Source organism: Monodon monoceros, unplaced genomic scaffold, assembly GCF_005190385.1.
Source record: "Monodon monoceros isolate NGI ecotype Baffin Bay Population unplaced genomic scaffold, NGI_Narwhal_1 Super_Scaffold_6, whole genome shotgun sequence".
Taxonomy (NCBI): domain Eukaryota; kingdom Metazoa; phylum Chordata; class Mammalia; order Artiodactyla; family Monodontidae; genus Monodon; species Monodon monoceros.
In genome coordinates this window covers 80,486,270-80,506,751 of record NW_021703783.1, presented here as the reverse complement: position 1 = coordinate 80,506,751, position 20,482 = coordinate 80,486,270, and the positions used below count along the sequence as shown (strand labels likewise).

General features: G+C 38.3%; 1 protein-coding gene across 1 annotated transcript in view; it reads left to right on the top strand.

The window, feature by feature from the left end:
• SLC5A8 (solute carrier family 5 member 8) overlaps window positions 1–20,482 on the top strand; it is a 62,606-nt gene that overhangs the window by 33,720 nt on the left and 8,404 nt on the right. The window contains exons 10-12 of the mRNA XM_029205616.1: window positions 2,885–2,952; window positions 17,568–17,654; window positions 19,706–19,911. Coding sequence (XP_029061449.1) covers window positions 2,885–2,952; window positions 17,568–17,654; window positions 19,706–19,911 — 361 coding nt within the window. The remainder of the gene's footprint in view (window positions 1–2,884; window positions 2,953–17,567; window positions 17,655–19,705; window positions 19,912–20,482) is intronic.

The following is a 20,482-nucleotide window of genomic DNA, read 5'->3' as shown; positions in this document are numbered from 1 at the left end:
CACTTTGTTAATATGGTGTATCACATTGATTGCTTTGCGTCTATTGAAGAATCCTTGCATTCCTAGGATAAATCCCACTTGATCATGGTTTGTGATCCTTTTAATGTGCTGTTGGATTCCATTTCCTACTCCTCAATACACTAGTTTATCGTGTATACAGCCTCCATTTGTTTGTATTTTTTACAGATTTTTTCCTGTAATTGACATCTAATCTCATAGCGTTGTGGTCGGAAAAGATAATTGATATGATTTCAATTTTCTTAAATTTACCAAGGCTTGATTTGTGACCCAAGATATCCAACCTTGAGAATGTTCCATGAGCTCTTGAGAAGAAAGTGTATTCTTTTGTTTTTGGATGGAATGTCCTATAAATATCAATTAAGTCCATCTTGTTTAATGTATCATTTAAAGCTTGTGTTTCCTTATTTATTTTCATTTTGGATGATCTGTCCATTGGTGAAAGCATGGTGTTAAAGTCCCCTACTGTTATTGTGTTACTGTCGATTTCCCCTTTTATGGCTGTTAACATTCGCCTTATGGATTGAGGTGCTCCTATGTTGGGTGCATAAATATTTACAATTGTTATATCTTCTTCTTGGATTGATCCCTTGATCATTATGTAGTGTCCTTCTTTGTCTCTTCTAATAGTCTTTATTTTAAAGTCTATTTTGTCTGATATGAGAATTGCTACTCCAGCTTTCTTTTGATTTCCATTTGCATGGAATATCTTTTTCCATCCCTTCACTTTCAGTCCATATGTGTCCCTACGTCTGAAGTGTATCTGTTGTAGACAGCATACATACGGGTCTTGTTCTTCCATCAATTCAGCCAGTCTATGTCTTTTTTGCTGGAGCATTTAATCCATTTACATTTAAGGTAATTATCGATATGTATGTTCCCATTACCATTTTCTTAATTGTTTTGGGTTTGTTATTGTGGGTCTTTTCCTTCTTTTGTGTTTCCTGCCTAGAGAAGTTCCTTTAGCATTTGTTGTAAAGTTGGTTTGGTGGTGCTGAATTCTCGTAGCTTTTGCTTGGCTGTAAAGTTTTTAATTTCTCCGACCTATCTGAATGAGATCCTTGCTGTGTAGGGTAATCTTGGTTGTAGGTTTTTCCTTTCATCACTTTAAATATGTCCTGCCACTCCCTTCTGGCTTGCAGAGTTTCTGCTGAAAGATCAGCTATTAACCTTATGGGGATTCCCTTGTATGTTATTTGTTGCCTTTCCCTTGCTGCTTTTAATATTTTTTCTTTGTATTTAATTTTTGCTGGTTTGATTAATATGAGTCTTGGCATGTTTCTCCCTGGATTTACCCTATATGGGATTCTCTGCGCTTCCCGGACTTGATTGACTATTTCCTTTCCCATAATAGGGAAGTTTTCAGCTATAATCTCTTCAAATATTTTCTCAGTCCCTTTTTTTTTCTCTTCTTCTTCTGGGACCCCTATAATTCAAACGTTGGTGTGTTTAATGTTGTCCCAGAGGTCTATCAGATTTTCCTCAATTCTTTTCATTCTTTTTTCTTTATTCTGCTCTGTGGTAGTTATTTCTACTATTTTATCTTCCAGGTCACTTTTCCATTTTTCTGCCTCAGTTATTCTTCTATTGATTCCTTCTAGAGAATTTTTAATTTCATTTATTGTGTTGTTCATCTTTGTTTGCTCTTTAGTTCTCCTAGGTCCTTGTTAAACGTCCCTTGTATTTTCTCCATTACTATCATTCCTCTGAATTCTTTTTCAGGTAGACTGCCTATTTCCTGTTCATTTGTTTGACTGGTGGGTTTTTACCTTGCTCCTTCATCTGGCGTATTTCTCTGTCTCCTCATTTTGCTTAATTTACTGTGTTTGGGGTCTCCTTTAGTAGGCTGCAGGTTTTTAGTTCCTGGTTTTTTTGGTGTCTGCCCCCAGTGGGTAAGATTGATCCAGTGGGTTGTGTAGGCTTCCTGGTGGAGGGAACTGGTGCCTGTGTTCTGGTGGATGAGGCTGGATCTTGTCTTTCTGGCGGGCAGGACCACATCAGTGGTGTGTTTTGGTGTGTCTGTGAACTTATTATGATTTTAGGTAGCTTCTCTGCTAATAGGTGGGGTTGTGTTCCTTTCTTGCTAGTTGTTTGGCATGGGGTGTCCAGCACTGGAGCTTGATGGTTGTTGAGTGGAGCTGGATCTTAGCATTGAGTCGGGGATCTCTGGGAGAGCTCTGGCTGATTGATATTAAATGGGGCCAGGAGGTGTCTGGTGGACAAATGTCCTGAACTCAGCCCTCCCACCTCAGAGGCTCAGGCCTGACAGCCGGCCAGAGCACCAAAACCCTGTCAGACACAGCTCTGAGAAGCAATGGCATGCTGGCATGCAATCTGGGAAGGATGTAGGACATCAGTAGAACCGGTGATGTTCTAAGCCAGGCCAGAGGTTGGAAGACTTTTTTTAGATTGCTGGTTTGTTGTAAAAGGATATAACTCAAAAACAGCCAGCTGGAAGAGATGAATATGGCAAGATATGGAAAAGGGCATGGAGCATCCATGTCCTCTCTGAGCATACCACATGTTCGCCAACCCAGAAGCTCCCTGAACCTTCCTTTACCAACAAATGTTTATGGAGGATTACATTAATAACACAATAGTTATTAGGTTTTAAATCTCTATAGTTAATTTTAGGGAATCTTTACCTATATAACCTAATGTAATTAATCCTGGGCCACAATATCAGTGTTTTCTTTCCTCTTTGCATACTAGTTCCCTTTCCTTTTTTAGCTGGCTCTGAGGTAGGTGGCCATTCTTTATTGTAGTCATATTATGTACTTTGAATCAAGGTGTGATAGCTTATTCTATTGAGAATCCTAATCCTCTGAGTCTGGATTTTACAATGGCTTTTACATCATCCATCTAGGTGTGCTGTTTGGAGCTTTGTGTATTGGAATGGCTGCGCTGGCATCACTAATGGGAGCTCTGTTGCAGGTAAGAGCTAATCCTGGAAGGTTTGAGTCATAATCACTAAATTCTTCTTCTTTTCCTTTTTTTTTTTTTAAGTGTTGATGTGACCATCCTTACAGACTTTTCTCTCTATATGTCTACACATAGACATACCAAGGAACATAGATGACTAAATTCTTTAAAAAATTTTTGTTAATTAATCTTTCCATTTTGAGATCATTATAGATTTACATGCAATACTAAGAAATAATACAGAGAGATCCCATGTACCCTTTACCCAGTTCCCTCAATGGTATGAGACCTAGGTTGATGTTCTTTTTTTCCCTTTTCCCGGTGGATGTCCTGTTGCTCTAACACCACGTGTTGTGAAAGCTGTCTTTCTTCCATTGAATTGCCTTTGCACCTATGTGAAAAATCAGTGGGGCATATTTGTGTGGGTCTATTTGTGGTTTCTTTGTTCTATTCCATTGATCTATGTGTCTGTCCATCTGCCAAGATCATACAGTCTTGATTACTATAGCTCTGTAATAAGTCTTGAATTCAGACGTACTGATTCCTCCCACTTTATTCTTATTTTTCAAAATTGTTTTAACTGTTCTAGTTCCTTTTCCTTCCCATATAAAGTTTAGAATAATCTCTATATCTAAAAAAAATCCTGCTTAGTTTTTGATAGGATTGCCTTAAACCTGTAAAACAATTTGGGAAGAACTGACATTTTTACTGTGTCAAATCTTTTAATCCATGAACGTAGTGTATTTCTTCATTTATTTATATTTCCTATGATTTCTTTTCCACCACTACTGTGTAATTTTCATATACAAGTCATGTTTATATTTAGTTAGATTTACACCTAAGTATTTCTTTTTTTTTTGAGTGATTGTACACGGTATTGTATTCTTAATGTTGGTGTCCATGTGTTTGTTATTATATAAAGATACAATTGATTTTTGTATATTTGTTTGTATCCTGTGACCTTGCTGAACTTATTAGTTCCTGGGATTTTCTACAGATAAAATTATATCATCTTCAAATTGGGATAGTTTTATACCTTCTTTTCCAATCTGTATATGTACCTTTAATTTCCTTATTGCCCTGGCTTCAACTTCCACATCATGTTGAATAAGAGTGGTGAAAGTGGACATCATTGCCTTGTTCTCCAATCTGAATGAGAAAAGCATTCAGTGGTTCATTCTTGAGTACATCACCTGTAGGATTTTTGTACATGCCCTTTACCAAATTAAGGAAATTCCCCTCTATTCCTATTTTTCTGAGAGTTTTTATCATGGATGAGTGTTGAATTTTGTCAAATGGTTTTTCTGCAGCATTCAATATGACAATATGATTTTCTTCTTTAGCCCTTTAACATGGTGTATTATGCTGATTGATTTTCAAATTTTAAGCTGGCATTGCATTCCTGGAATAATCTTCTCTTGGTCATGGTGTATAGTTATTTTTATATATTGCTGAACTCTATTTGCTGATAGTATGCTAAGAATTTTTGCATCTATATTCATGAGAGATGCTGATCTGTGGTAATATTTTTTTGTAATGCCTTTTCTTGGTTTTGGTGTTAGGGTCATACCAGCTTCATAAAATAAATTGGGAAGAGTTCTCTCCTATTTTCTGGAAGAGATTGTATAAAATTGGTGTTAATTCTTCTTTAAGTGTTTGGTAGAATACTCTAGTGAAACCATCTGGGCTTGGGGGTTTCTTTTTTGGGAGTTAAAAAATTATGAATTCAGTTTCCTTAATAGTTATAGCTGTTCAAATTATCTGCTTCATAGTGGATGAATTATGGTAGTTTTTGTTTTCGAGGAATTGCTCCATTTCATCTAAGTTGTCAAATTTAGGTGTGTGGAATTATTCATAGTATCCCCTTATTATACTTTTGATGTCGGCAGGGTTTTTAGTGATATCTCCTGTTTTATTCATAATATTGGTAATTTTATCTTTTATCTCTTTTTTTAGTCTTGCTAGCGGTTTGTCAATTTTTATTCATATTTTGAAAGAACTAGCTTCTTGTTTCATTGATTTTCTGTATCATTTTTCTGTTTTAAATCATTGCTTTTTAAAATTATCTTCATTATTTTCTTCCTTCTGCTTGCTTTGGGTTTATTTTGCTCTTCTTGAGGTGTGACACTAGATTACTGATTTGAGACTTTTTGGTAATGTGTGCACTAATTGCTAAAAATCTCCCTCTCAGCACTTTTAGCTATGTCCCATAACTTTTCATATTTTGTATTGGAGTTTTAAAATTTCCTTTGATATGTCCTTTTGACCTGTAGATTATTTAAAAATATGTTGCTTAGTTTCCAATTGTTTGGAGATTTTCCTGTTATCTTTCAGCTATTGATTTCTAATTTCATTCCAATGTGGTCAGAGAACACATTCTGTATGATTTTAATTCTTTTAAATTTGTTGAGGTCTGTTTCATGGCCCAGGATATAGTATTTTGGTATCTGTTACATGGGCACCTGAAAAGAATGTGTACTCTGCTGTTAAGCATAGTGTTCTACAGGTGTCAGTTAGATCCTGCTCATTGATGGTGCTGAGTTCTTCTGTATCCTTCTGATTTTACGCTTATTTGTTTTTATCAACTGTTGACAGAAGTGGTGAATTCTCAACCTATAGTGTGTAGTTGTCTCTTTTCCTGTTAGTTCTATTAGTTTTTGCTTGTATTTTGCAGTTCTCTTGTTTGGTGCATATACATTTAGGATTTTGATGGCTTCTTGGTGAATTAGTCCTCTTATCATTATATAATGTTCCTCTCTGATAATTTTCTTTGTCTGAAAACTACTTTATCTGATATTAAATAGTTAATAGTACTCCTGCTTTCCTTTGATTAATGTTTGCATGATATCCTTTTACTTTGAACTTGACTATATCATTATATCTTAAGTGAGTTTTTTGTAGACAGCATGTAGTTGGGTTGTGTTTTTAAATTCATCCTGCCAATCTCTGTCTTTTTATTGGGGTATTTAGACTTTTAAAATTTAGTATAATTATTGGAATATTAGGGCTTAAGTCTGCTGTTTTTTGTTATGTTTTTTCTTTCTGTTTTCATTTTTTTAAGTGGGATACTTAAACATTTTTTAGAATCCCATTTTGATCTATCTATATTGTTTTGAGTTTCCTCTTAGTGTAGCATTTTCATTTGTTGCTTTATGTGTATATACATAACTTATCACAGTCTACTTGTTTTGTCCTTTTACCAATCCGAGTAAAGTATAGAAATCTTACCTCATTTCTGTCTCTTTACCCAGTTTATAACACAACTGTCTTAAATATTTACTCTGCATACATTTTGAATTACATTAGACAGTGTTATAATTTTTGCTTCAACAATCAAACATGATTTAGAAAACTCAAGAGGAGGAGGAAAGCCTATTATATTTATTTTTGCTTATTGTGTTCTTTCTTTCCTCCTGATTTCTCAAGGTTCCTTCTTTTACCATTTCCCTTCTATTTAGAGAACTTCCTTTAGCCATTCCTTTAAGGATAGGTCTGCTGGCAACAAATTTTCTTAGTTTCCCTTTATCTGAGAATGTATTGATTTCCCCTTTATTCCCAAATGATATTTTTGCCAGGTATAGGATTCTGAGTTGACAGTTCTTTTTTTCCAACACTTGAAAAATATTGTGCCGCTTTCTTCTGGCTTCCATTATTTTTAAGGAGAAATCTGCTGCCATTCTAATTGTTTTCCCCTATAGGTAAGGTGTCATTTTTTTTTCTCTGGCTGCTTTCAGAAATTTTTCTTTGAAGTTAGTTTACAGAAGTTTAATTACGATGTGTCTTGGCATGTTTTTCTTTGGGTTTATTCTGTTTGTAGTTTGCTTAGCTTTTGAATCTGTAGGTTTATGTTTCTTGCCAAATTTGGGAAGTTCAAACATTATTTCTTTGAGTACTTTTCAGCACCACTCTCTTTCTTTTCTTACCTAAGACTCGGATGACATGAATGTTAGATTTTTTGTTATATTCACATAGGTCCTGGTGACTGATTTTTAAGCCTATTTTCTCTCTGCTTTTTTCAGATTGGGCAGTTTTTATTGGTCTATCTTCCTGTTCACTGATTCTTTTCTCTTTCCCCCCAATTCTGCTGTTGAACCTATCCACTGAGATTTTTATTGAAGTTATTATATTTTCAGTTCTAAAATTTACATTTTGTTCTTTTTTATATCATCTATGTTTTTGCTGATACTTTCTTTTTTTTTTTTTTTTTGCTAAGGCCTTCTACTTTTTCATTTGTTTGAAGCATGTTCTAATTGCTGAAGCAGTTTTATCATGGCTGCTTGAAAATTTGTGAAATAATTCTAATATATCTGTCACTTCTCTATCAGCATTTATTGATTGTCTTTTTTCATTCATTTTGAGATCTTCCTAATTCCTGCTCTGAAAAGTGAACTTCAGTTGAAACCTGGACATTTTTATATTATGTGGTGAGACTATAGATCTTACATGCACCTTCTGTTTTGGTTTTCTTTCTCTGATACCACTTCAGCAGTGTAAGGGAGGGAGCTGTCTCATTACTGCCAGGTGGATGTAGAAGTCCAGGTTCCCAAGTTGGCCTCTGTTGACATCCAAGGGAGGAATTTCTTATTTTGCTGGGTGGGAACAGTCTCCACTGACATCATGGTGAAGGTGGTCTTGTTCCTGCTGGGCAATGGTGAAAGTCCTGATTCTCCATTAGGCCTCCTATGACATTGCCTGAGCAGGGAGGGAATGGGGTGCCTTGTTATAGGCTGGTGGGGGATGGAATCTAGACTCCCTACTTGGCCTTTTCTGGCATGTGTATGTGGGGGAACAGTTTATTCTGTGGCATTTGGCTGGAATTGAGCAGTTATTATCTAAAAGTTTTTTCTTTCTTGCTAAGTTGCTCCTTTTCTGGTCTTTGCTGGATTTTTTTGGCCTGCACATATTGTCATTTCTGGATTGCCAGCTTCTTCAGCTCTAAGACTGGGATATGTGGGCCAAAAAGAAAACTCAGAGACCTCACCATTATATTGTTCTTCAGGTCCTGAAGTCCTAGCTAGTCTGCCTTCTTCTCTCGACCTTTTAGATTCTTCTTATGTTTGTTTTATATGTAATGTCCAGGAGTCTTAGTTTTATTAGCAGGAGGAATAGGGAAAAGTACACCTACTCCATCTTCCTATGAGTGGAAATACATTTTTTATTGCCTAAAGAGTCCTTCATGTCTTGTGGCATTTGCTAAATTTTTGTTAGAGAGCATTTTTGTGTTGGAAAACTGTCTTGCTTCTTTGGAAGTGTTGGAATAGAGAGGACAGACTAATCTTTGGAATAGCCTGTTTTTTTAAAAAAAATATTTATTTATTTATTTACTTACTTACTTGGTTGTGCTGGGTCTTAGTTGAGGCAGGTGGGCTCCTTCGTTGTGTCAGGTGGGCTACTTCGTTGCAGCATGCGAGCTTCTTAGTTGTGGCATGCGAACTCTTAGTTGTGGCATGCATGTGGGATCTAGTCCCCTGACCAGGGATCAAACCTGGGCCCCCTGCATTGGGAGTGTGGAGTCTTATCCACTGCGTCACCAGGGAAGTCCCCTAGCCTCTTCTTTCTGAACCTTGAGTGGACTTCACAGTTTTTAGCATCCAAGCCTCATCATGGACTCTTCCCACTGTCTGGAGTACCCTTCAACTGTCTAAGTCTTATTTGTTCTTCAAGTTTCAACTTAAACATTATTTTTCAAAAAGGCCCTTTCTGTTCCCTGGGTAGGTTTGAGTTCCCCTCTACCAAATGTGCCCAGAGCACCTTGTGTTTCTCGTATCATCCCCATTACAATACTTTATTGCAGTTACTCATTTAATGTCTGTTTTACTAAATAGTTTATAACTCCATGAAGGTGAGGATTATGACGTTGTTCTTTGATACTGTATCAAATACTTGGTGCCTACTGCAGTGTCCAGGACAAAGTAGACATTCTACAAATTCAGGTTGAATGTACCTATTTATGTATTGGTTCATAAATATCTACTTATCTGATCACACCTAAGTGGTCCATGAAACTTCCATGGCCACCTGGGCTCCAACTCTGGGACCAGGACCCAGAAACTTGAAGGTTAATGCTGGGCATAGCAAGTCCTCCAGGCACCTGCTTCAGACCCAACTTGGGTCCTTTCTGGTTGGTGGTTGCTTAGAGCATACCAGTTGTTAAAATAGTGTGACCTCATTCTGATTATATGAATTAGTGAATGAATGAATTAGGTCCAGAAGCTCTAAGCTTACCTGGTACAACTAAGCCCATAACCAACAAAACTCCTCTTTGTGTGCTTTCCTCCATAGTCTGCATTATTACTTATAGTTCTTATTGTGGTTGAGTTCCCCTTTTTCATATACCAGCTCTGGCCTGAGTATAGATAATGAGATATTCTAGGAGAGTCATCATAGCTCCAAGGCAACTCTTCCTTGCTTTCTCTCTAGCCAAGGTCTTATTTCCTGAGATGGGTATTTTGGGGGGTATATTCCTTATATCTCCAAAACTGGCTCTAGGTCACACTGTCACAGTGACCCTACATGGGCCAAGTGACTTCTTTCACGTTTTGCATAAAGTCTACCTTCCTTCCTACTGGACTCTGGTTCAAGAGATGCTGTGAAATGACTCCTTAGGATCGTATCCTGAGTCCATATCCTCCTCGAACACTAGTTCTCCTCTGTCATAATATCCTCACTCCTTTCCCTAGTCCACGAGGTAAGCTTCTTTTTTTTTTTTTTTTAACCCAGGACTGCAGTCTGTATGCTCTAAAATTTTTCTTGAGCATATATATATATATTTTCATTTATTCATTCTGTTCTATCTGTCACTTTTACTCTGTGGACAAACCGGTGTGTCCCTGATTCTCCTTTTACGGTTCTGTCCACTTTCAAAAATTAGCCATTTGAATACTGGCAACACACATCTCTTGAAATTTTCAGCATTTTGCCTTTCTCTATTCTTCATACTGTACATTTTATTTCACTATCATGATTTTCGCATCTCTACATCAAAGCAAAGATTGCAATTAGTAAGGTTTAAATCTTTCTACATGATTTGATCTTTTTTTTTTTTTACATCTTTATTGGAGTATAATTGCTTTACAATGGTGTGTTAGTTTCTGCTTTATAACAAAGCGAATCAGTTATACATATACATATGTTCCCATATCTCTTCCCTCTTGCATCTCCCTCCCTCCCACCCTCTCTATCCCACCCCTCTAGGTGGTCACAAAGCACTGAGCTGATCTCCCTGTGCTATGCGGCTGCTTCCAACTAGCTATCTATTTTACGTTGGGTAGTGTATAGGTGTCCATGCCACTCTCTTGCTTTGTCACAGCTTACCCTTCCCCCTGCCCATATCCTCAAGTCCATTCTCTAGTAGGTCTGTATCTTTATTCCTGTCTTACCCCTAGGTTCTTCATGACATTTTTTTTTCTTAAATTCCATATATATGTGTTACCATACAGTATTTGTCTTTCTCTTTCTGACTTACTTCACTCTGTATGACAGACTCTAGGTCCATCGACCTCATTACAAATAGCTCAATTTCATTTCTTTTTATGGCTGAGTAATATTCCATTGTATATATGTGCCACATCTTCTTTATCCATTCATCTGTCGATGGACACTTCGGTTGCTTCCATGTCCTGGCTATTGTAAATAGAGCTGCAATGAACATTTTGGTACATGACTCCTTTTGAATTATGGTTTTCTCAGGGTATATGCCCAGAAGTGGGATTGCTGGGTCATATGGTAGTTCTATTTGTAGTTTTTTAAGGAATCTCCATACTGTTCTCCACAGTGGGTGTACCAATTCACATTCCCACCAGCAGTGCAAGAGTGTTCCCTTTTCTCCACACCCTCTCCAGCATTTATTCTTTCTAGATTTTTTGATGATGGCCATTCTGATTGGTGTGAGATGATATCTCACTGTAGTTTTGATTTGCATTTCTCTAATGATTAATGATGTTGAGCATTCTTTCATGTGTTTGTTGGCAGTCTGTATATCTTCTTTGGAGAAATGTCTATTTAGGTCTTCTGCCCATTTTTGGATTGGGTTTTTTGTTTTTTTCATACTGAGCTGCATGAGCTGCTTGTAAATTTTGGAGATTAATCCTTTGTCAGTTGCTTCATTTGCAAATATTTTCTCCCATTCTGAGGGTTGTCTTTTGGTCTTGTTTATGGTTTCCTTTGCTATGCAAAAGCTTTTAAGTTTCATTAGGTCCCATTTGTTTATTTTTGTTTTTATTTCCATTTCTCTAGGAGGTGGGTCAAAAAGGATCTTGCTGTGATTTATGTCATAGAGTGTCCTGCCTATGTTTTCCTCTAAGAGTCTGATAGTTTCTGGCCTTACATTTAAGTCTTTAATACATTTGGGGCTTATTTTTATGTATGATGTTAGGGAGTGATCTAATCTCATACTTTTACATGTACCTGTCCAGGTTTCCCAGCACCACTTATTGAAGAGGCTGTCCTTTCTCCACTGTACATTCCTGCCTCCTTTATCAAAGATAAGGTGACCATATGTGCGTGGGTTTATCTCTGGGCTTTCTATCCTGTTCCATTGATCTATCTTTCTGTTTTTGTGCCAGTACCATACTGTCTTGATTACTGTAGCTTTGTAGTATAGTCTGAAGTCAGGGAGCCTGATTCCTCCACCTCCGTTTTTCATTTTCAAGTTTGCTTTGGCTGTTTGGGGTCTTTTGTGTTTCCATACAAATTGTGAAATTTTTTGTTCTAGTTCTGTGAAAAATGCCAGTGGTAGTTTCATAGGGATTGCATTGAATCTGTAGACTGCTTTGGGTAGTACAGTCATTTTCACAATGTTGGTTCTTCCAATCCAAGAACATGGTATATCTCTCCATCTGTTTGTATCATCTTTAATTTCTTTCATCAGTGTCTTATAATTTTCTGCATACAGGTCTTTTGTCTCCTTAGGTAGGTTTATTCCTAGATATTTTATTCTTTTTGTTGCAATGGTAAATGGGAGTGTTTTCTTGATTTCACTTTCAGATTTTTCATCATTAATGTATAGGAATGCCAGAGATTTCTGAGCATTAATTTTGTATCCTGCTACTTTACCAAATTCATTGATTAGCTATATTAGTTTTCTGGTAGCATCTTTAGGATTCTCTATATATAGTATCATGTCATCTGCAAACAATGACAGCTTTACTTCTCCTTGTCGGATTTTGATTCTTTTTATTTCCTTTTCTTCTCTGATTGCTGTGGCTAAAACTTCCAAAACTATGTTGAATAAGAGTGCTGAGAGTGGGCAACCTTGTCTTGTTCCTGATCTTAGTGGAAATGCTTTCAGTTTTTCACCATTGAGGATGATATTGGCTGTGGGTTTGTCATATATGGCCTTTATTATGTTGAGGAAAGTTCCCTCTGTGCCTACTTTCTGCAGGGTTTTATCATAAATGGGTGTTGAATTTTGTCGAAAGCTTTCTCTGTGTCTATTGAGATGATCATATGGTTTTTCTCCTTCAATTTGTTAATGTGGTGTATCACATTGATTGATTTGCATATATTGAAGAATCCTTGCATTCCTGGAATAAACCCCACTTGATCATGGTGTATGATCCTTTTAATGTGCTGTTGGATTCTGTTTGCTATTATTTTGTTGAGGATTTTTGTATCTATGTTCATGAGTGATATTGGTCTGTAGTTTTCTTTCTTTGTGACATCCTTGTCTGGTTTTGGTATCAGGGTGATGGTGGCCTCGTAGAATGAGTTTGCGAGTGTTCCTTCCTCTGCTATATCTTGGAAGAGTTTGAGCAGGATAGGTGTTAGCTCTTCTCTAAATGTTTGATAGAATTTGCCTGTGAATCCATCTGGTCCTGGGCTTTTGTTTGTTGGAAGATTTTTAATCACAGTTTCAATTTCAGTGCTTGTGATTGGTTTGTTCATATTTTCTATTTCTTCCTGATTCAGTCTTGGCAGGTTGTGCATTTCTAAGAATTCGTCCATTTCTTCCAGGTTGTCCATTTTATTGGCATAGAGTTGCTTGTAGTAATCTCTCATGATCTTTTGTATTTCTGCAGTGTCAGTTGTTACTTCTCCTTTTTCATTTCTAATTCTATTGATTTGAGTCTTCTCCCTTTTTTTCGTGATGAGTCTGGCTAATGGTTTATCAATTTTGTTTATCTTCTCAAAGAACCAGCTTTTAGTTTTATTGATCTTTGCTATCGCTACCTTCATTTCTTTTTCATTTATTTCTCATCTGATCTTTATGATTTCTTTCCTTCTGCTAACTTTTGGGGTTTTTTGTTCTTCTTTCTCTAATTGCTTTAGGTGCAAGATTAGGTTGTTTATTCGAGATGTTTCCTGTTTCTTAAGTAGGACTGTATTGCTATAAATTTCCCTTTTATAGCTACTTTTGCTGCATCCCATAGGTTTTGGGTTGTCGTGTTTCCTTTGTCATATGTTTCTAGGTATTTTTTTATTTCCTCTTTGATTTCTTCAGTGATCACTTCGTTATTAATTAGTGTATTGTTTAGGCTCCAAGTGTTTGTATTTTTTACAGATCTTTTCCTGTAATTGATATCTAGTCTCATAGCGTTGTGTTCAGAAAAGATAATTGATATGATTTCAATTTTCTTAAATTTACCAAGGCTTGATTTGTGACCCAAGGTATGATCTATCCTGGAGAATGTTCCATGAGCACTTGAGAAAAATGTGTATTCTGTTGTTTTTGGATGGAATGTCCTATAAATATCAATTAAGTCCATCTTGTTTAATGTATCATTTAAAGCTTGTGTTTCCTTATTTATTTTCATTTTGGATGATCTGTCCATTGGCAAAAGTGGGGTGTTAAAGTCCCCTACTATGATGTGTTACTGTCGATTTCCCCTTTTATGACTGTTAGTATTTGCCTTATGTATTGAGGTGCTCCTATGTTGGGTGCATAAATATTTACAATTGTTATATCTTCTTCTTGGATCGTTCCCTTGATCATTATGTAGTGTCCTTCTTTGTCTCTTCTAATAGTCTTTATTTTAACGTCTATTTTGTCTGATATGAGAATTGCTACTCCAGCTTTCCTTTGGTTTCCATATGCATGGAATATCTTTTTCCATCCCCTTACTTTCAGTCTGTATGTCTTTAGGTCTGAGGTGGGTCTCTTGTAGACAGCATATATATATAGGTCTTGTTTTTGTATCCATTCAGCCAGTCTGTGTCTTTTGGTGGGAGCATTTAATCCATTTACATTTAAGGTAATTATTGATATGTATGTTCCTATTCCCATTTTCTTAATTGTTTTGCATTTGTTATTGTAGGTCTTTTCCTTCTCTTGTGTTTCTTGCCTAGAGAAGTTCCTTTAGCATTTGTTGTAAAGCTGGTTTGGTGGTGCTGAACTCTCTCAGCTTTTGCTTGTCTGTAAATGTTTTAATTTCTCTATCAAATCTGAATGACATCCTTGCTGGGTAGAGTAATCTTGGTTGTAGGTTTTTCTCCTTCACCACTTTAAATATGTCTTGCCAGTTCCTTCTGGCTTGCAGAGTTTCTGCTGAAAAATCAGCTCTTAACCTTATGGGGATTCCCTTGTGTGTTATTTTTCCCTTGCTGCTTTTAATATATTTTCTTTGTAGTTAATTTTTGACAGTTTGATTAATATGTGTCTTGGCGTGTTTCTCCTTAGATTTATCCTGTATGGACTCTCTGTGCTTCCTGGACTTGATTAACTGTTTCCTTTCCCATATTAGGGAAGTTTTCAACTATAATCTCTTCAAATATTTTCTCAGTCCCTTTCTTTTTCTCTTCTTCTTCTGGAACCCCTATAATTCGAATGTTGGTGCATTTAATATTGTCCCGGAGGTCTCTGAGACTGTCCTCAGTTCTTTTCATTCTTTTTTCTTTATTCTGCTCTGCAGTAGTTATTTCCACTGTTTTATCTTCAAGTTCACTTATCCGTTCTTTTGCCTCAGTTATTCTGCTATTGATCCCTTCTAGAGTATTTTTCATTTCATTTATTGTGTTGTTCATCATTGCTTGTTTCATCTTTAGTTCTTCTAGGTCCTTGTTAAATGTTTCTTGCATTTTTTCTATTCTATTTCCGAGATTTTGGATCATCTTTACTATCATTATTCTGAATTCTTTTTCAGGTAGACTGCCTATTTCCTCTTCATTTGTTAGGTCTGGTGGGTTTTTATCTTGCTCCTTCATCTGCTGTGTGTTTTTCTGTCTTCTCATTTTGCTTATCTTACTGTGTTTGGGGTCTCCTTTTTGCAGGCTGCATGTTCGTAGTTCCCGTTGTTTTTGGTGTCTGTCCCCAGTGGCTAACGTTGGTTCAGTGGGTTGTGTAGGCTTCCTGGTGGAGGGGACTAGTGCCTGTGTTCTGGTGGATGAGGCTGGATCTTGTCTTTCTGGTAGGCAGGTCCACGTCTGGAGATGTGTTTTGGGGTGTCTGTGGACTTATTATGATTTTAGGCAGCCTTTCTGCTAATGGGTGGGGTTGTGTTCCTGTCTTGCTAGTTGTTTGGCATAGGGTGTCCAGCACTGTAGCTTGCTGGTTGTTGAGTGAAGCTTGGTTCTGGTGTTGAGATGGAGATCTCTGGGAGATTTTCACGTTTGATATTATGTGGAGCTTGGAGGTGTCTTGTGGACCAGTGTCCTGAAGTTGGCTCTCCTACCTCAGAGGCACAGCAGTGACTCCTGGCTGCAGCACCAAGAGCCTTTCATCCACCCGGCTCAGAGAAAAGGGAGAAAAAGAAGAAAGAAAGAAAGGAAGGAAGGGAGGGAGGGAGGGAGAAAGGAAGGAAGGAAGGGAGGAAGGAAGGAAGGAAAAAATAAAATAAAGTTATTCAAAGAAAAAATAATTATTAAGAAAAAATTTTTTTTTAAAAACCAGACAAATAGAACCCTAGGACAAATGGTGAAAGCAATGCTATACAGACAAAATCTCACACAGAGGCATACACATACACATTCACAAAAAGAAGAAAATGGGAAAAAATAATAGATCTTGCTCTGAAAGTCCACCTCCTCAATTTGGGATGATTCATTGTCTATTCAGGTATTCCAGAGATGCAGGGCACATCAAGTTGATTGTGGAGCTTTAATCCGCTGCTTCTGAGGCCGCTGGGAGAGAGTTCCCTTTCTCTTCTTTGTTCGCACAGCTCCCGGGGCTCAGCTTTGGATTTGGCCCTGCGTCTGCGTGTAGGTTGCCGGAGGGCGTCTGTTCTTTGCTCAGACAGGACGGGGTTAAAGGAGCAGCTGCTTCGGGGGCTCACTCAGGACGTGGGGGAGGGAGGAGTGTGGATGCGTGGTGAGCCTGCGGTGGCAGAGGCCGGCGTGACGTTGCGCCAGCCTGAGGTGCGCCGTGCGTTCTCCCAGGGAAGTTGTCCCTGGATCTCGGGACCCTGGAAGTGGCGGGCTGCACAGGCTCCCGGGAGGGGTGGTGTGGATAGTGACCTGTGCTCGCACACAGGCTTCTTGGTGGTGGCAGCAGCACCCTTAGCGTCTCATGCCCGTCTCTGGGGCCCGCGCTGTAAGCCGCGGCTCGTGCCCGTCTCTGAGGTCCACTCGTTTAGCCGCGGCTCGCGCCCGTCTCTGGAGCTCCTTTAAGCAGCGCTCTTAATCCCCTCTCTTCGTGCACCAGGAAACGAAGAGGGAAGAAAAAGTCTCTTGCCTCTTCGGCAGCTACAGACTTTTCCCCAGACTCCCTCCCGGCTAGCCGTGGCGCACTAGCCCCCTTCAGGCTGTGTTCACGCCGCCAACACCAGTCCTCTCCCTGCGCTCCGACCGAAGCCTCCCAGCCCCGCCCGCCCCGGTGGGTGAGCAGACAAGCCTCTCAGGCTGCTGAGTGCCAGTCGGCACCGATCCTCTGTGCGGGAATCTCCCCGCTTTGCCCTCTGCACCCCTGTTGCTGTGCTCTCCTCCGCGGCTCCAAAGCTCCCCCCTCCGCCACCCGCAGTCTCCGCCGGCGAAGGGGCTTCCTAGTGTGTGGAAACCTTTCCTCCTTCACAGCTCCCTCCCACTGGTGCAGGTCCCGTCCCTATCCTTTTGTCTCTGTTTATTCTTTTTTCTTTTGCCCTACCCAGGTACGTGGGGAGTTTCTTGCCTTTGGGGAGGTGTGAGGTCTTCTGCCAGCGTTCAGTAGGTGTTCTGTAGGAGTTTTTCCACGTGTAGATGTATTTCTGGTGTACCTGTGGGGAGGAAGGTGATCTCCCTGTCTTACTCTTCCGCCATCTTCCCGATTCCCACCAATCTTTTTTTTAACCATACTTCTCATTCTAGCTTTATCCTTAGGAAATCAAGGATAGCATTGGGTTTCATTGCCACCTCTGGTCTCTTAGCAGTACTTATCCACAATCTGCTTTTGCAGGGGATTTTGAGACTACCAAGGCACAAAGAAGTGATGTGGTTGATTATTAATATCTACAAGAACAATACCAGGAGGAGTAGTGTCCCTCTTGTTTCATGATTCTCTAACCTCTTTACATTTTGCTTTTCTTATTGAGGGTACTTGAATGAACTGATGGAACTTGCGACTGAGAAGAAGCTTCCAAGTTCTATCTCTTTGTCAATGGCAAGGCTGCCATGAATGTCAGGAGGAGGCTGAATACTGTAAATCCTCATCCTGATGAAATTAAAGCATTTTAAGTTTGGATTTGAGATTGCTAATTGATGACTTTTTATTATTTTTGTAGGCCGCACTCAGTATATTTGGCATGGTTGGGGGACCACTTCTGGGCTTATTTGCTTTGGGGATTTTGGTTCCCTTTGCCAACTCAATAGTAAGTATTAAAAATGAATATGTGTAAAGCCTACTTTTCCAACTGCAGTAGCGCCTCTATAATTTTTTCTCAATTGTAAAGATATGGTTCCTTTGATATTTGTCATTAGTGACCTGTCTTGATGTCTTAAATTACTCATATTGACTTTGCTGGGATACACAATGAACGTACTATGCATTGTGACCCTGCATATGTGGAACTAAATGGAAACTACCAGAATAATATATGACTATCATACAATGAAATTATATAATAACATGATATTTATAAATACAATATATTATAGAGTATTATATAACATAACTAAAGGATATATATTATGAAACAATATACAATATGATATGTAATATATACTACAATATATATTATGACTATTATATAACTAAAGGAACAATATTTTGTACGCATCTACTTTTTTGCCGTTCTTGAAAATTAATCGCTAGGATTTAAAGGAGATCTACAGGCTCAGATATGCAAGATTTCAGGGCAGTAGAGCTGAGGATACCTGTGACTAGCTGGAGTACAGTAAAGAGAAGAAATAGAATAAAATCTTCACCACTTTGGTCAGAAAATTTATACTCCTGATATTTAAAGATGTAGCTCCACCAACATGGTTTTAGACCCAAAGGAGTGATTATAACTGGGAATTGTATTCAGAAAGAGGTAATAGCTCATTTCTTCTACATAGACATATCTGTGCTTTGAGGCCAAGTTTTGTTTAGAATAAGTGAAATTGAAATTACTTCTCTGAAATCCAGGAGGAACTCCACTAGTTCAGTCCTGCTGTAAGCTGAAGTTCAGGAAAAGCTGGTAATGTATGTGTGGTTGTTTCAGACAGATGGAGAATAACTGCAGAACTATGACTTTACATTTAGAATTCCATTTTCCTCATGAGGCATTAGGAATTGGTAAGGCAGATACTAATAAGGGCTATTATCATCGTTATTATTGTTAACAATAATTCTCAACAAAGTGTCATATGAAAAGCTAGTTTGGCAGAAATTAATCAAAATGAAAGAGAGCAGTTTGTGTCCACCTCAGAATGTTGAAGCTTTGATGAGATTCTTTGCATTATGAAATACATAGTGGTTTGTTGAGTGCCTGAAATATTAAAAGAAGACTGACTTTTGATTTTTGACATTTATTTCCACCATGAGTTGCCTCCAGAAATGCTATAGCTGACTAGGTCCAACACGCCCTTAGAAGGGGAAGTAAGAACTGTTATTCCTGTCATAATATCTGTCATTATTCTTAAAGAAAGGGGAGAAATTTCACCACAGAGGAAGGCGCTTCCCAGCTCAAGATGTGCTGTCATCTCCATCATTTGGAACTAGGGCTTAAATCATTCAAGGACTGACTGACTGATCAAAACTACTTGGATTACTGGTGAAAAGCAGGCAGGGGAACCCACGTCTTCCAAAGACTGGGGAACCAAATGTCTTCAGAAAGGAAATCTCCACTTGTCTCTAGAGATGGTTTGGTTGTATGTACCATTGCAGTCATTTGTGAAAACAGCTGGCTGTTTCCCCCTAATTTTCCTGCAGTACAGTTACAGACATGCATGTTGCTATGTATAGCAATAAATTCTGTGGATGTTTTCTTCTTCGTGTCTGTTGCTGCTCAGATGGCATGCCATTTTTTCACAGATTAAATAAAAATAGAGGGAACAGTTGGCCTGAAGTCAGCTGCAGGACTGTTGTAGTTATTGGGTGTAAAGAGACAAGGAGGCCAAAACAGAGTGCTGGCCATGGAAACAGAGTGGAAGGAATGGAATTATGAGACAAAAGAAAAGAAAAATGGGCAGGAATTGGTGATTGGCGAGATAGAGATACGAATTATATGGGGGGGTTCCAGAGACCCCAGGGCTTTGGGCTGAGGGACCAGGGACCCATGCTGCTCTTGGCAAGAGGCAAGGAGCTTACAGGGGAAAAGAGTTTTAGGAGGGGACTGGTAAATTTGGCTTGGACCATGTTGAGCTTAAGCTTCTAATGTTAATTTCCATTTCAAAGCAAACTGTATTATTTTTTTTGAGAAGTACTCCTGTTTTGCAGGGAGCACTTGTGGGTCTGCTGGCTGGATTTACCATTTCTTTGTGGGTCGGAATCGGAGCTCAACTTTATCCTCCACTTCCTGAAAGAACTATGCCATTAAGCCTTGAAACCTACGGCTGTAACAGCACATACAATGGGACAGATTGGATGACAACCACAGAAGTGCCATTTTCTACCAGTGCTTTTCAAGTATACAACATTGAAAGGTATTGAATTGAGCTTTATACTGTTGTATTTTTTAAAATGTGTGTGACAGGTAGAGAACCCCAGTTGCTTTTCTTGCCTTCAGTGCTGTGATTTTGCCTAATTCTGAAATGGGGAGAGCCCATGTGGCTTTCTGGCTATGATATTTTGTTCAGAAATAGCAAAAAATGCCATATTTTCTTAGTTTCAATAGAAACGTCTACCTCACCTACAGATGCAGAGGAGACTTGAATAGTAACAAAAAAAATTCTTTTATGGGTAAATGCTAATAAATACTGGCTCCAGTTGAATGAAAAAATGCCTCTGTACACTGAAAAACCTTTAAAATGAAAAGTAAAATGCTAAAAGACACATTGCATATATAGTTTTTGAAGTATAGCCTTTACCAGCTAAAAGCTACAGTTTATCTAAATATGTTGGGTAATTGCTATTTGTTCAGTTTTAAAGATGCCGTATCTTTAGAGCATTGGCAATAAGTCACAGCAGTGATCTTCCTGCTAGAGTTTTCAGTTATGCAGAACATTTTTGAGCTTCTGGATATTGATATTGTCTGATTTAATGAAATGATGTAGA